Source organism: Gadus chalcogrammus, chromosome 13 (genome assembly GCF_026213295.1).
Source record: "Gadus chalcogrammus isolate NIFS_2021 chromosome 13, NIFS_Gcha_1.0, whole genome shotgun sequence".
Taxonomy (NCBI): domain Eukaryota; kingdom Metazoa; phylum Chordata; class Actinopteri; order Gadiformes; family Gadidae; genus Gadus; species Gadus chalcogrammus.
In genome coordinates this window covers 6,264,835-6,279,421 of record NC_079424.1, presented here as the reverse complement: position 1 = coordinate 6,279,421, position 14,587 = coordinate 6,264,835, and the positions used below count along the sequence as shown (strand labels likewise).

The window sequence follows — 14,587 nt, the reverse complement described above, 5'->3', positions numbered from 1 at the left end:
CTCTCCCCCCTCCCCCTTTGTCTGCACCCTGCCTTGCACCCATGCTCCTGCGCTGCTGCAATCACCCCAGGCTTGAGCCAGAGATATTGTTACGTGCCAAGCAGGACTTCATGAAAATTGACAGCGCCACAGACCTGGAGTGAGTGAGCGAGCTTTGGCTTGTACATGTGTGTGTGTCTCTCTCTCTCCTCTCTCTCTCTCTTTCGCTCTCTCTCTCTCTTTGTATATCTTGCTCTGTCGCTTTCTCTCTGTCTCTGTCTCTCTCTCTCTCTGTCTCTCTCTCTCCTCTCTCTCTCACTCTCTCTCTCTCTCTCTCCGCTCTCTCTCTCATCGTCTCTCTCTCTCTTCTGTCCTGTCTGTCTGTCTGTCTGTCTGTCTGTCTGTCTGTCTGTCGTCTGTCTGTCCTGTCTGTCTGTCTGTCTGTCTGTCTGTCTGTCTGTCTGTCTGTCTGTCTGTCTGTCTGTCTGTCTGTCTGTCTGTCTGTCTGTCTGTCTCTCTGTCTGTCTGTCTGTCTCTCTGTCTCTCTGTATCTCTTGCTTTCTCTCTGTCTCGCTCTGTCTTTCTCTCTCTCTCTCCTCTCCCTCTCACGTCCGACTCTACCTCTATGACTCTGCACCTCCTCCAATATCTCATGTGTGTGTGCCAACTATCTATCTAACCTGCTCTCTCATTTCTCGTAGACCTGAATACAATATGTGTGAACCAGCATCGATAAAGTTAGGGGTTACTTCAAGTCATTTCTCCGTGGAGCCGGCCAGAAACCATGGAAAAAAAGTGTGGGTAGAGAGTTGCGGGGTAGAGAGTTGCTCTGTGCGTAATGTAACCGAGTCAGAAACTTTAATATCGCCAGTAAATGTCAACACTTGATGATAGAACTAATGAAAAACGGCTCCTTCACTGTATCCAGTGTATGTCTCCGTTTTCTCTTTTTTTTCCCCCCACCACAACATTCCTCAACCTTTACTCTGTCTGTAATTCTCCTCGCTTTTCTAACAGTCGTCTCCCTCTCTCTCACCCCTCCTCCCCCTCTCCCCCTCGGCCCATCACCCTTCCGTTCCCCCCGTCCAGGTTCATGAGCGAGCGAGGCATCGACGCAGTGGACGATGGATTCAGGGCGCGGGCGCTGCCCCTGGAGAGAGAGTACCAGAGAGTCTCCATATCAGGGGAGGAGAAGTGTGGGGTGAGGCAGCTCTCATGCGACACCCTTCTCCGGTCAGATAACCTTGATACTTGATGTGCTTTGTGCATCCCACACGGACGGGAAACACGGCGTGTCTGCCTTATGACCTGGTGTCCTCAAGATTAACGTTTACATTTACATTTAGGGCATTCAGCAGAAGCTTTTATCCAAAGTGACTTACATTAAGTTAATTTGTCAGAAGATAGAGAAACAATAATAAATATCTGTCGTTACAGTAAAGATGTTCACAGAAACTGTGTTCACAGAAAAAATTGTAAGTGCCAAGCACTTACAATTGCCAGGTTAACCCATTCCCCGTACACAACAAAGATAGCTTGGATAAGACGCTACACGGTACTATGTACTATTTCTAAGTGCCAGGACGTACAACATACAATAATTGCGTATTTCTAAGATAGGTTTTAATGTTCTAGGTTTTCGAGAAGACGTACTTGCGACTCGATTTGTACGTTATAGTTACAAAGGGTGTTTTAGGGTTCTGGGTTGGTTCTAGGACTTCACCCCAAATATTGACATTCCCTTACATCTGGAATGGTTTATGAGGCAGGCTCCTCGCCAGCGGACAGGGTCCAACCTTTATAATAAAGAGTTATAGTCTGTTTTCATTCAAACTATCATCCCCTCTCTAACGCTTTGGACAAAGCCTAAATAAGAACTGATCCCTGATCATGCAATACTCTGATGGATCCAAAAACGAGTTTCCCTCCCGTCTCCCTTCAACGTCCGCCCCGTACAATCGCCGTGTCCACGTCTGTCTCCCCACCCCAGGTGCCGTTCATCGACCTGGTGGACGCCGCCAAGTGCGTGGTGAAGGCCCTGTTCATCCGGGAGAAGTACATCAGCCTCTCCATGCAGAACTTCTGCAAGACCACCGCCTGCTCCCTGCAGGAGCTGGGGGAGACCCCGCTGGACCTGCGGGTGTACGAGGAGATCCCCGAGACCCCCGTGGACGCCGGTAATCAGAGCGGGAGCACCAGACACGCCGTCAAACGTCACGCGGTTTCTACCGGTGACGCCGTCAAAGCGGATGGGCCGAGCGTCAGACGCTAAAGGCTATGGTTGGGCCACGTTTACCTGCTGGGTGGCTAGCTGCTCTAGACCACGTTCACAACATGCATTTACACACACATGCACACACACGCCATCGGTGTACATTAACGACCGGCTTGCCGGGAGGCAGTTGGGGTCAAGGGTCCCACTCGGGAACAGTTGAGGAGGTAAACAAAGTGGAGGGTTGAAGCACAGGAAATTAACAAAATAAGTTATTTGCTGTTTATTGATTTTTCTTTTAAAACAATGTTTTATGTTTAAACATTAGGGAGAGGATCCATCTCCAATCCAAAGCACTAGGCAGAAAGTCACGCTTATGTACCCACACTATTCACGTGGCCACTCCTGTACATGCTTACTGATGCATACTGTATTGAAATTAACAGATTTGAAAAGAAATCGACAGGTCTTGGGAAAGACATTATTTGACCCTCACACCTACGTGTCACTACTTCCTCCTTTGATCAGATGCGCCCGTGCACCCTCCCGTCTCTGAGACCCACCCGTACGAGAACCAGGACCCCAAGAACATGCCGGCGGACACCGAGTACAGCTGTGAGATGGTGGACGGGGTCGTCCACGTCTTCAACAGGAAGAGTCCCACGGAGAAGTGAGCACGGCCTCTGGGTGTCTGTTCGGTTGGTGTCTGGATGTGTGTTTGAGTCTCTAAAAGGGAGAGGGGGTTTGACCCCGTGTTTTGATGTGTAGGGGTACTCTGCTGGACCTGCCCTACCCGGATCTGAAGGAATACATCGCTGACATGAACATCATGCTGGCCCTGATCATCAACGGACCTGTGTGAGTGTCTCCATTTAATTCCGTTGTATTGTCGTCTTGCTATCTCCTTGTCTCCTTGTCCCCTTGGCATTTTTTCTCTTTCAATCGTCGTCTAGTTATTTTGGTTGTCTTGTCTCGTTTGGGCTCCTAGCGCTCGTCGTCTTTTGGTCTTAAGGCTTAGTCATCGTTCCACGTTGACGCAACGCAAGGAGGTTTTGCATCGAAGCGACTGTGTGATCATTGCGTTGTGTCAACATGGAACCGTAACAAAGCCTTCATCGTTTCTGCGTTTCGTCTCTAGTCCAGCTAATGCCCCCGTCTCCTCCGTCTCCTCTGTCTGCTGTCTCTTGGCCGGGGCTCTGCTTTCTAATGAGTTCTCCCTTGCGTTCGTTTGTTTACAGGAAGTCCTTCTGTTACCGGCGGTTACAGTACCTCAGCTCCAAATTCCAGATGCACATCCTGCTGAACGAAATGAAGGAGCTGGCTGCGCAGAAGAAAGTCCCTCACAGAGACTTCTACAACATCCGCAAGGCGAGAGACCTCGCACTGACCCTTTGTTCTAATGCTCCCAGCACATGCTGCGGGCAACTCAATCAGCGCAACGCAGACCGCAATTACTGCAACACCTTACTCATTAATATGAGATATTAAATATGGGTCACATCCAACTTATTCTGGGATCCATTCACTTCTGAATGAAGACTTTCACTGACTGAATTTTCACATTCATGCGACAGCAATTGAAGGATAACCTGCTGTTAGAAGTTCTGCATCGTAGCCAGCACTAGTCACTGCAGTAGTTTGAGGTTCTCCCTCAGAGCCAGCACTAGTCACTGCAGTAGTTTGAGGTTCTCCATCATAGCCAGCACTAGTCACTGCAGTAGTTTGAGGTTCTCCCTCAGAGCCAGCACTAGTCACTGCAGTAGTTTGAGGTTCTCCCTCAGAGCCAGTACTAGTCACTGCAGTAGTTTGAGGTTCTCCCTCAGAGCCAGCACTAGTCACTGCAGTAGTTTGAGGTTCTCCCTCAGAGCCAGCACTAGTCACTGCAGTAGTTTGAGGTTCTCCCTCAGAGCCAGCACCTAGTCACTGCAGTAGTTTGAGGTTCTCCCTCAGAGCCAGCACTAGTCACTGCAGTAGTTTGAGGTTCTCCATCATAGCCAGCACTAGTCACTGCAGTAGTTTTGATGCTGTCGCCTCGCTACATAGCGTGCTGTTTGAAGTCCTCCCTCATAAACAGAAGTGGTCACTGCAGTAGTCTTGACTCTGTCGCCTCACGGCATAGCGTGCTGTTTGACGTTGCCCATCGTAGCCCGGGGGGTCGTCCCTGCACTGGTTGTGACGCTGTGGCCTCCTTCACCGTCACCAGGTGGACACGCACATCCACGCCTCGTCCTGCATGAACCAGAAGCACCTGCTGCGCTTCATCAAGCGGGCCATGAAGAAGTACCCCGGGGAGGTGGTGCACGTGGAGCGCGGCCACGGGCAGACCCTCATGGACGTGTTCGAGAACATGAACCTGACCGCCTTCGACCTCAGCGTGGACACCCTGGACATGCACGCCGTAAGTAAGCCCTGCCTGTCACTCAGACATCAGTCAAACTAAGCAGCGGGATGAGCACGGGGGAGGGGCTAAACAAGGGGAAGTACACAACAGGAACAAGGAATAACATAACAATGAAACATTCTGTTAATTATCTGTTACATTTAAGATATAAATTTGAAGAAGTTGTTTGCACGACCTTATTGTGTATCATTTAGCATAGGGGTTAGGGTTAGTGGGTTAGCCATGAAAAAACTAAAAATACTAAATTAAATTAAACCAGAGTAACTTTGACTACAACTTAACAATAACTGAAATACAATACTAAATCCTATTAGATAATGTGTAGTGAATACCTCAGTTAACTAGAACACCATTACATAAGTCACCATGATCACCATTAGTAAGTGAAGCCCTCAGTTCTTAGGGCAGCCTATTCCCCCACTAGTGATTGGTTGATATTCTCAGCACGGCCCGCAGTCCCAATGCATGGTCTTTAATGTTATTTCTCCTCTCAGGACCGAAACACGTTCCACCGCTTCGACAAGTTCAATGCTAAATACAACCCCATCGGAGAGTCCATCCTGAGGGAGATCTTCATCAAGACTGACAACCACATCGAGGGGAAATACTTTGCCCACATCATCAAGGTACGGTAAAGAGAGGGAACGACGACATTCTTCGATGCTCAAACAACACATGAGAAACAAATGGGATATTACCTCTTTATTTTTATTATTATTATTATTATCTATTTGTGTTATTTATTATTTATTTTAATAAATGTTCCTTGGTATGAGTTGATATGTATGTATGTATGCATGTATGTATGCATGCATGTATGTATGTATGTATGTATGTAATGTATGTATGTAAGTATGTATATATGTAAGTGTATACGTATGTAGGTATAAATGTATGTATGTATGTATGTACATACATTACATTGAAATAGGGCATGGGGAAAGGGAGGAGGGGAAGGTGGGAGGGAATGAAGGAGGGAAAGAGAAAGGGGGGGGGGGGGGGGGGAAGAACACTGAAAGATCATTTTGTGGTCAATAAAACTATTTTTTTTGTACCGTGTTATAAAATTATGTCAGTGCTCATAATAAACATATTAAAACATTTATAAAGAAAAATCAAATGAATGGAGGATTCCCGGCGGTCTTACAGGAGGTGATGGAGGACCTGGAGGAGAGTAAATACCAGAACTCTGAGCTGCGGCTGTCCATCTACGGCCGCTCCCGGGACGAGTGGGACAAGCTGGCCAAGTGGGCCGTCAAACACGCCGTGTACTCGGACAACGTGCGCTGGCTCATCCAGGTGCCCCGCCTCTTGTGAGTGCAGCGTACTTCTGTACCCTCTTTCATAACTGGGTGGTTGTCATTACATTTTTAAAATTTAAATAAAGAAATGTAAGAATCAATAGCAGCACTGATCACAGTGCTACAGCATACATTTCCAAATGCAATGTTTAATTATTTTACGGCAATTTTCTTGTTTCTGTTTTATGCAAATACATTCCTTTTATATACAGTAGATATACAGGCAGAGATATATATGCATACTTATGAGAATGCATGTTGTTTTAAGTTTCAAATCATGTGTTTAAAATCCTTATTGACGCCAATTAGAAGCCGTTGTTCCCTTGCCTACGTCCGCAGCTGTTTTGTATGTCCGTAACTCCGTGTTTGTGTCTGTGCAGTGATGTGTACCGAACCAAAAAGCAGCTGGCCAACTTCCAGGAGATGCTGGAGAACATCTTCCTGCCTCTGTTTGAAGTCACAGTCAACCCTCGCAGCAACCCAGAGCTCCACCTCTTCCTGCAGCATGTAGGTGGACCCAGTGATGCATGCTTGGAAACCCGAGCCCCACATCCCATGACACACCGTCATATGAGGTGCATCCTCCTGATTGGATGCACCTCATTCGGTGCTGTCGTATATCGTTCTGGTTTAGGGGCCGCAAAGAAGATTTAGATTCAGAAAACTGGATTGTTTCTCAACAGTGTGACAGTTGATCGTCACAAAAAGTGTTGATGCCCCTTAACCACTAGATCTCACTATTTTATTTGTGTGTGTGTGTGTGTGTGTGTGTGTGTGTGTGTGTGTGTGTGTGTGTGTGTGTGTGTGTGTGTGTGTGTGTGTGTGTGTGTGTGTGTGTGTGTGTGTGTGTGTGTGTGTGTGGCCAGGTGGTGGGCTTCGACAGCGTGGATGACGAGTCCAAGCCAGAGCACCACGTCTTCAACATGGACAGCCCCCAGCCGGCCCACTGGACGGCCGAGACCAACCCCCCTTACTCCTACTACCTTTACTACACCTACGCCAACATGACCGTGCTCAACCACCTGCGCAGGTACGGGCGCCACACCCGCCACTCATTCACCCTAAAGACCCCCCCGATCCCCCCGCCCCTCCCCCTGCACTTTGACACTTCAACCACGGCAAAATTGCACAATACATTTTGTACATCTCCCTGTTTATCCAGTTATGATTTTACGTTTATTTATAATATTTTTAATTTCTGACAAAACGTATATTTTATTTTATTTTTATTCAATTTTATTTTATTTTTATTCTATTGTATTTTATTTTTAAGCACAGAAAATACAGAGTGTGTCACGCAAAGATTTCACTGCATATCCTGTATGAATATGTGTCAAATAAATTGAATCTCGCTCGGACCCTGCCCCTCATTAGTGTGTGTGTGTGTGTGTGTGTGTGTGTGTGTGTGTGTGCGCGTTCCATATATGGGCTGGATGCAGGAGGCGGGGCTTCCACACGTTTGTCCTGCGACCTCACTGCGGGGAGGCGGGGCCTATTCATCACCTGGTGTCGGGCTTCATGTTGTCGGAGAACATCTCCCACGGCCTGCTGCTCAGAAAGGTCAGTGTGCGGTGGTGGTGATGGTAGCGGCGTGGGGTCATCAATGACTACTGCCTCTCTACAGCCTTAGTCATTTACACCTTTAGGGCATTTAGCAGACGCTTTTATCCAAAGCCAAATATATCCCTGTCGGTACAGTAAGGATGTTCATAGCACCGAGTGCAAAGCACTAACCCTCGCTAGGTCAACCCATTCCCCGTCCACAACAAAGATAGCTAGGATAAGACGCTACACGTCTAAGTACTATGACTAAGTATGACAGACAATAAGTGCATACATTAAGTGCCAGGACGTACAACGTACAATAAGCAGGAGGGGTGGGAAGCGGTGGCTATGCAGTCTAGGTCTGGTCCACTGAGGGACACGTATTCCTTACATAACTTACTTGTATCTGCTGCGTTTGGAGCAGAGCATTGTCCAGACTCCTTTTGTGTTTCATATTTTACACATAGATTTATATTTTTGTTTGTTTGTTTATTACACTCAACATATCGGTGTGTTTCAGAATTTCTTCCATTTTCTATTTTTGTGTATATATATATAAAAATTTATATACTGTATATATATTTTAACATCGCACACATTTCATTTCTTAAAACTCTAAAATTAAACTCTAAATCTAAAACTCCTCTCCAAACTAAAGAAGCTCCTCTCTCCTCGTGTGTGTGTGTGTGTGTGTGTGTGTGTGTGTGTGTGTGTGTGTGTGTGTGTGTGTGTGTGTGTGTGTGTGTGTGTGTGTGTGTGTGTGTGTGTGTGTGTGTGTGTGTGTGGCGGCCCCCCCCCAGGCCCCTGTGCTGCAGTACCTGTACTACCTGGCCCAGATCGGCATCGCCATGTCCCCGCTCAGCAACAACAGCCTGTTCCTCAGCTACCACCGCAACCCGCTGCCCGAGTACCTGTCCCGGGGCCTCATGATCTCCCTGTCCACCGACGACCCCCTGCAGTTCCACTTCACCAAGGTCAGTGAGGCCCCCCCCCCCACCCACACACACACCAGGAGCCTCCTTGAGGATTCAGTTCTGTTTTGAATCACGTTCGTCCTTGTGTGTGTTTGTGGGTGTGTGTGTGTGTGTGTGTGTGTCTCTGTCTCTTTGTTTGTGTATGTGTGTGTGTCTCTCTCTTTTTTTTCTTTTTGGTGTGTGTGTGTCTCTGTCTCTTTGTTTGTGTGTGTGTGTGTGTCTCTGTCTCTTTGTTTGTGTGTGTGTGTGTGTCTCTCTCTTTCTGTGTGCGTGTGTGTGTGTGTGTTTCACTTTCTCTTTGTGTGTGTGTGTGTGTGTGTCTGTCTCTTTCTGTCTGTGTGTGTGTCTGTGTGTGTCTCTGTCTCTCTGTTTGTGTGCGTGTGTGTGTGTCTGTCTCTTTCTGTGTGTGTGTGTGTGTGTGTGTGTGTGTGTGTGTCTGTCTCTGTGTTTGTGTGTGTGTGGGTGTGTGTGTGTGTGTGTGTGTGTGTGTGTGTGTGTGTGTGTGTGTGCGTCTGTGTCTGTGTGTCTGTCTCTTTCTGTGTGTGTGTGTGTGTGTGTGTGTCTGTGTGTCTGCGTGCCTGTGTGTGTGCTTGGCCTCAGGAGCCTCTCATGGAGGAGTACAGCATCGCGGCCCAGGTGTGGAAGCTGAGCTCCTGCGACATGTGCGAGCTGGCCCGGAACAGCGTCCTGATGAGCGGGTTCTCACACAAGGTACACGTCTGTTCACCGTCCTCCATGTTGTGAAGGAGCAGGTAGGGGTTAGGTGTCACGGCATCAAACCCAGTAGTGTGTAGTAAGTGTTAGTGTTTGTGTTAGCTAGTGCGCTAACCTCATACAGCTTTGTATCGATCCAGGTTCGATTCCCACCTCTGTTCCTATGCTATGGGTCATTCTCTCTTTTTTCAGACCCGCTTCCCTGTTTCTCTTCCCCGTCTCTCTTCCGTGTCTCTGTCTCTCTTCCCTGTCTCTCGTCCCTGTCTTTGTTCTCTGTCTCTCTTCCCTGTCTCTCCTCCCTGTCTCTGTCTGTCTCCGCTGTCTCTCTCCCCTGTCTCTCTTCCACATCTCCCTTCCCCGTCTCTCTTCCCCGTCTCTCTTCCCTGTCTCTGTCTTTCTCACCTGTCTCTCTCTCCCCTGTCTCTGTCTCTCTCACCTGTCTCTCTTCCCTGTCTCTGTCTCTCTCACCTGTCTCTCTCCCCTGTCCCTCTTCCCTGTCTCTCTTCCCTGTCTCTGTCTCTCTTCCCTGTCTCTGTCTCTCTTCCCTGTCCCTGTCTCTCTCACCTGTCTCTCTTCCCTGTCTCTCTTCCCTGTCTCTGTCTCTCTCACCTGTCTCTCTTCCCTGTCTCTCTTCCCTGTCTCTGTCTCTCTTCCCTGTCTCTGTCTCTCTCACCTGCCTCTCTCCCTGTCTCTCTTCCCTGTCTCTGTCTATCTTCCCTGTCTCTCTTCCCTGTCTCTGTCTCTCTCACCTGTCTCTCTTCCCTGTCCCGTCCGTAAAGCCCCAAAGACGCCCGTACAAAAACGAACCACCATTGAACCAAAGTGCATTTGAAGACGTTGGGCTCCGTACTGACTCGACCCTCCGTGTCCCCCAGGCCAAGAGCTACTGGCTGGGGCCCAAGTACTCCAAGGAGGGCCCGGAGAGCAACGACATCCGGCGCACCAACGTGCCGGACATCCGCGTGGCGTACCGCAGCGAGACGCTGTCCGAGGAGCTGCACCTCATCACGCACGCCGTCCGCAACCAGGAGCTGGACGCCATCCAGGAGGAGGGCGACCCGCTCTCCATGAACCCGCTGCCCGCACAGAGCTAGAGAGCGTCGACCCACCCCCCCGACGCAAAGAGGCCGGAGAATCTAAGCTAATATATATAATCCCGTTCAACCCGTACTGAATCTACCCCGACTCCTCCACCTCCGAGCCGCCATCTTGCGTGTGTACCCCCCCGTACCCCCCCTCCCCCACACATGACACACCCAGCCTGCTACAGCGGGCTCGTCCTGCGCAACCTACCTCTGATCCCTGGAAACCCCTCCCGAGTTACATCCTCCGTCCCCCACGGGACTGCACAGCCCAGCGGTTAGCATAGGGCGCCAACGAGAGCCAAGGACGCAGGCAGCAGCATGCTAACTCCCCCCGCCTCCCCCACAGTGCTTTACTCCCCCTCTCCCTCTCAGCGTCCTCTCTGGCCGCCGCCGCCGCCGCCGTGTGGAAACGACCCGAGGTCAAAAAGAAAAAAACAACAGCATGCTGAAGTGGCCCTCGCTGGTGTGACCCCCCCCCTCCCCCCCCTCCCCCTCCTCCCCCTCCTCCCCCCCCTCCTCCTCTTGTGTTTTTCGATGAGTCACTGTGACGCGGCGAGCTTCAGTCCGTTAGCCTAGCTGAGGCTAAGGCACCAGGGATCCACAGGAGCTGCGCCATGCGTTTTGTATGTAATGCATAACCAGAGCAGGGTGTGTTGGCTGACTAGCAGCACAGGTCGCTACTGTATCTCCGTAACCATGTCTTTCTTCACTATTTCGTCACTCCTTATTTGGGCGAGTCCCGGGTTCCTGTGTCAGGGTGGCCAACTCCAGGGGGTTCTATTCCGGGATTATTGTTCTTTCTTTGTTCGTTTTTCAACAGCGCTATGATCTCACGAGATATTCTCTCTAGATCCAGGGACCATTATTGTCCACAAAATGTATTCTTTAGTTTTCCTTAATTTAGCTAATTTGACAGAATAGAACAGCAATGGCTGCCGTAAGGAGCCAGGGGCCATCCTGTAATTCTCAGAAGTGTACATCTTGTTCTTCAGTTTCATCAACATGGCCGTGGTGCATACTGCGGGTACTTTGACTTGATTTAACAAAAGTGACGGACATAGCTATACGCCATGCAAATAACCAATCATTTCAATTGGTTATTTGTATTGTCAAGGAATGTTGTCGCTGGTGTTTGAGGATGAAACCGGGCTTTGATACTCTGACGCAACTACACAACTTTTGCCCAGATGCATAGGGTTTTATTTCCTATTTTCGGAAACATTTATTTAAAAATGACTGCTCCTTATCCCAGCACAAAAACAAAAGTCCACTGACTCACAACCCAATAGGAGTTGTATCCTCTCCATGGAACGGCATGTATGTACTGTATGTATGTGTGTCGGTTATTTAATTACAGAAACACATCGAATATATACTTGAGATGCACGCAAAATCCTCTCTCTCTCTCTCTATGTCCCCATGCTAAGCCCGTCCTGAAAGCTGCTTATTTTTCTGTTACGTAATACGCTGCCTTAACGCATCCATCCACCGTCCTCAGCCCCTTTACAGAGCCCCTGTCGACGAATGTAGATGTTTGGGGGGGGTTTGGGGGGGTTTGTTGGCTTAAAAGTCTTCCCTTGGTCGATCACTCTCACTGTAGAGGTTCCTAAGCTTTATTTTCCCGTCAAGTTCGGTCCAGTGACGGTCATTCATGAGGCTGTGCTGTGTGTCCGTGATTCGCCATTGGCGAAACTGCAGCAGGGATGCTAAAAAGAAAAAAGTCGCACAAAATCCAGAAAACATGTCCGCCAACATCCTGTGCTGAACCGCAAACATTCCACGACAGCTTACTAAAAAAACGAAGAAATCTCAAGTTAAATATGTTGAGCGTTTAGTTAAACCGAGTGTTCGTTCATTTGGACATGACACTGTGTCTGTAGTCGCTCAGCGAGCGAGTCTGCTGACCCAAAGAGTCACAGCTGAGCCTCACTGAGACATTGAAGGCTGTATTTGGCAGCATTAGGAGGAGGAGGAGGCTTAGTAGGGATGAGAGATTCAACCATCCCCTGCCATTATTACCTCCAATAGAGGCACCTTTTGGGTCACATTCATCCCCTGGCTGGCCCCCCTTTGCCAGAGCTGTGCCAGGGCTGAGACAAACAGACTGACTATAAGGTCTGAATGGGCCCCCCCTGCATGCAGTCCTCTGTACATCCCCAGCCAGGACTTTCCCAGTGCCTTTTCATTTGTAGCTTTCACCCACTGAAAGCCCAGACAGTCTCTGTCTCTGTACCTGTCTACCGCTATTTGTATGTTTGTCTCCCGCTGCCTCCCTCGATCTCTCTTTCTGTCTCTCACTCGCTCTCTGTACTGTCTTTTTTTTTTTTAAAGCAAACAGCGCTCGTGTTATCTTCTGTAGTCCTCTGAATGCCAGGTCCACTCAATCCCCTCCTGGCTGCATGCTTGGTGTGCAATATTTTACGGGAGAAATATATATCATGGACAAGAACAAGGACGAAAGGAGAGTTTTTGTTTTTGCTGCGCTCAGTGTGTTCCGTTCCTCATACTCATACAGTGCATGCCTGCATGGTGGCCGGGGCGGGGAGGCGTGTGTGTTACAGTGAGGTGTGTGCGTTCAACGAGATGTTTGTGTTCAGCGAGGTGTGTGTGTGTGTTCAACGAGGTGTGTGTGTTCAGGGGTCTGTCGTGTGAAAAGCACCTCTTGGGGAAACCCAGCGCTGCTGACCAGCTTACGTGTGACCGGATATGTTTGTAGTGATTATATTTGTTTAAGAAAAGACTGATGTAAAAAAGATGAAATATAACTATTCTTCTAGTAGAAAACGCACAGGCTGTACCGGGCCACCGTGGAGAATGTTGCATGGGTCGTGGTTTTATCCCAGCCTCCCGCCCGATCGACGGGAACGCCACAGCCAGACGTGATATTTTTGTAAGACGTGCTCACTCACATGTTGTTCTCTCACCCATCATGTGCCGTATCATTTGATGTTGCGCCGAGTTTCTGTTGACCTTTTTAAATACAATTATTGGACCTGTAGTAGAGTGACACTGGAGTGTAGAGAAGGTGACTGTACAGAAGGATTCAATAATAAAGGAAATAAACATAAATGCATCCTTAAAGAGCAGCGCTGCAGCTGTCCTGCTTCCACTTTTGTAGCGGTGTAGACGTTAACGATGACAAACAAGCCATTAAGATGACAGACAGACAGAGCCCCATCTCTGTTGGGGAAAGTGTTTAGTGGATGGGATGGGGCTGGGGGGTTTAATTTGTTCCCCAGACTCCTTGTACAGAGTGTATTTTTTTAAAGGCTGTAGAGATAAGACATTTTATATAAATGATACGTAAACGTCTCGATTTTAAACATGACATGTCATAGACCATTGTATTGAATTAAGGTAGTCATTTCCTTAATGGACTTTAAAGAAGGATTTTGTTTCTCAAAATTATTGGATCCCCATATCTCAACAAGTCTTTTACAATTCCTGTATATTTGTCGATTTATTTCTGCTTCATCAGTCTCTGCTCCTAGTTTTTTTTTTTAAGTCCATGCACCGATGGATAGTGCACTATAACAAGCACTGTTAGTAGCTCTTTCAAAACAACAGAATATATATTCACACTGGTATGTTGTGTGACAGTCACATTAAGCCATGAAAACAATATAACACATTTACCACATAATATTCTGCTTTAAAGGCCATTTCTTGTACTTTAAGATAGACGAGCTAGCTTTGCCCATGGGGGATCTCTACTTACATGACATAACTTTTCATATATATAGTCCCTACAAATGTTCACTTCAACTCAAATTGGGCAGAATTGAAAGCATTTCATTATCTTCCCTCCTAACTATGAGGTTTTCCTGTAACTCGCTCATTACTTGCCTACCCTTTGTATTCTCTTTAGAAATTGGACCTAGATCATAATGAATTAGAAGCAGCTTTAAAGGAGGGCTTATTGAGTAAAGTTAAGGGGATAAGGCATACATTAGTCGTATCTTTCAAATGTGTGCTACATGGCGCTACCTGTATAATACGGCTCAGGTATAGCTTGGTTCAAGCCATTTAAGTTCAACCATCTCCCTTCAGAAGACACGTCCCTTGATAGCGTCCTGCTCCTGCAGGGTCCACTTCCTGACATGCTTTTGTTTTTCTTTGTATTGTCCAGCAAAGTACCAAGCAGAGAGCAGAGTTTGTAGCATATTGTAGCCCAACCTCACAGAACCGTTGCCATATTGCTGCCCTGGTCTGTTGTCAGGAAGCAACAATAATGCTGCATTGGGTTGAATCAAAAGCACACTACACAAATCATTTACCAGAGGTTTTCAAAATAACGATAGAATGAAAGTTTAAGAATTTTATTTCAATCATTACATAATCACTTACACTCACATATGCCCATGTGCGCACACACA

The 14,587-nt window shown here is 47.9% G+C and overlaps 1 protein-coding gene across 9 annotated transcripts in view; it reads left to right on the top strand.

Moving 5' to 3' along the window:
• The window catches only part of LOC130401833 (AMP deaminase 2-like), a 28,784-nt gene extending 18,481 nt beyond the window's left edge, over positions 1-10,303 (top strand). For 6 of the 9 annotated variants that reach the window (XM_056605826.1, XM_056605828.1, XM_056605827.1 and 3 more), the window contains 15 exons: positions 71-139; positions 1,069-1,180; positions 1,970-2,156; positions 2,720-2,861; positions 2,960-3,049; positions 3,430-3,559; positions 4,395-4,589; positions 5,087-5,218; positions 5,742-5,905; positions 6,274-6,400; positions 6,760-6,923; positions 7,333-7,453; positions 8,239-8,412; positions 9,013-9,123; positions 10,002-10,235. In XM_056605826.1, the coding sequence (XP_056461801.1) occupies positions 71-139; positions 1,069-1,180; positions 1,970-2,156; positions 2,720-2,861; positions 2,960-3,049; positions 3,430-3,559; positions 4,395-4,589; positions 5,087-5,218; positions 5,742-5,905; positions 6,274-6,400; positions 6,760-6,923; positions 7,333-7,453; positions 8,239-8,412; positions 9,013-9,123; positions 10,002-10,220 (2,137 nt within the window). In that variant the 3' untranslated portion in view covers positions 10,221-10,235. Of the gene's footprint in view, positions 1-70; positions 140-1,068; positions 1,181-1,969; positions 2,157-2,719; positions 2,862-2,959; positions 3,050-3,429; positions 3,560-4,394; positions 4,590-5,086; positions 5,219-5,741; positions 5,906-6,273; positions 6,401-6,759; positions 6,924-7,332; positions 7,454-8,238; positions 8,413-9,012; positions 9,124-10,001 lie in introns of all 9 variants that reach the window. The other 3 variants (XM_056605824.1, XM_056605829.1, XM_056605825.1) reach the window with 3 other exon arrangements.
• The last annotated feature ends 4,284 nt before the right edge of the window (positions 10,304-14,587 follow it).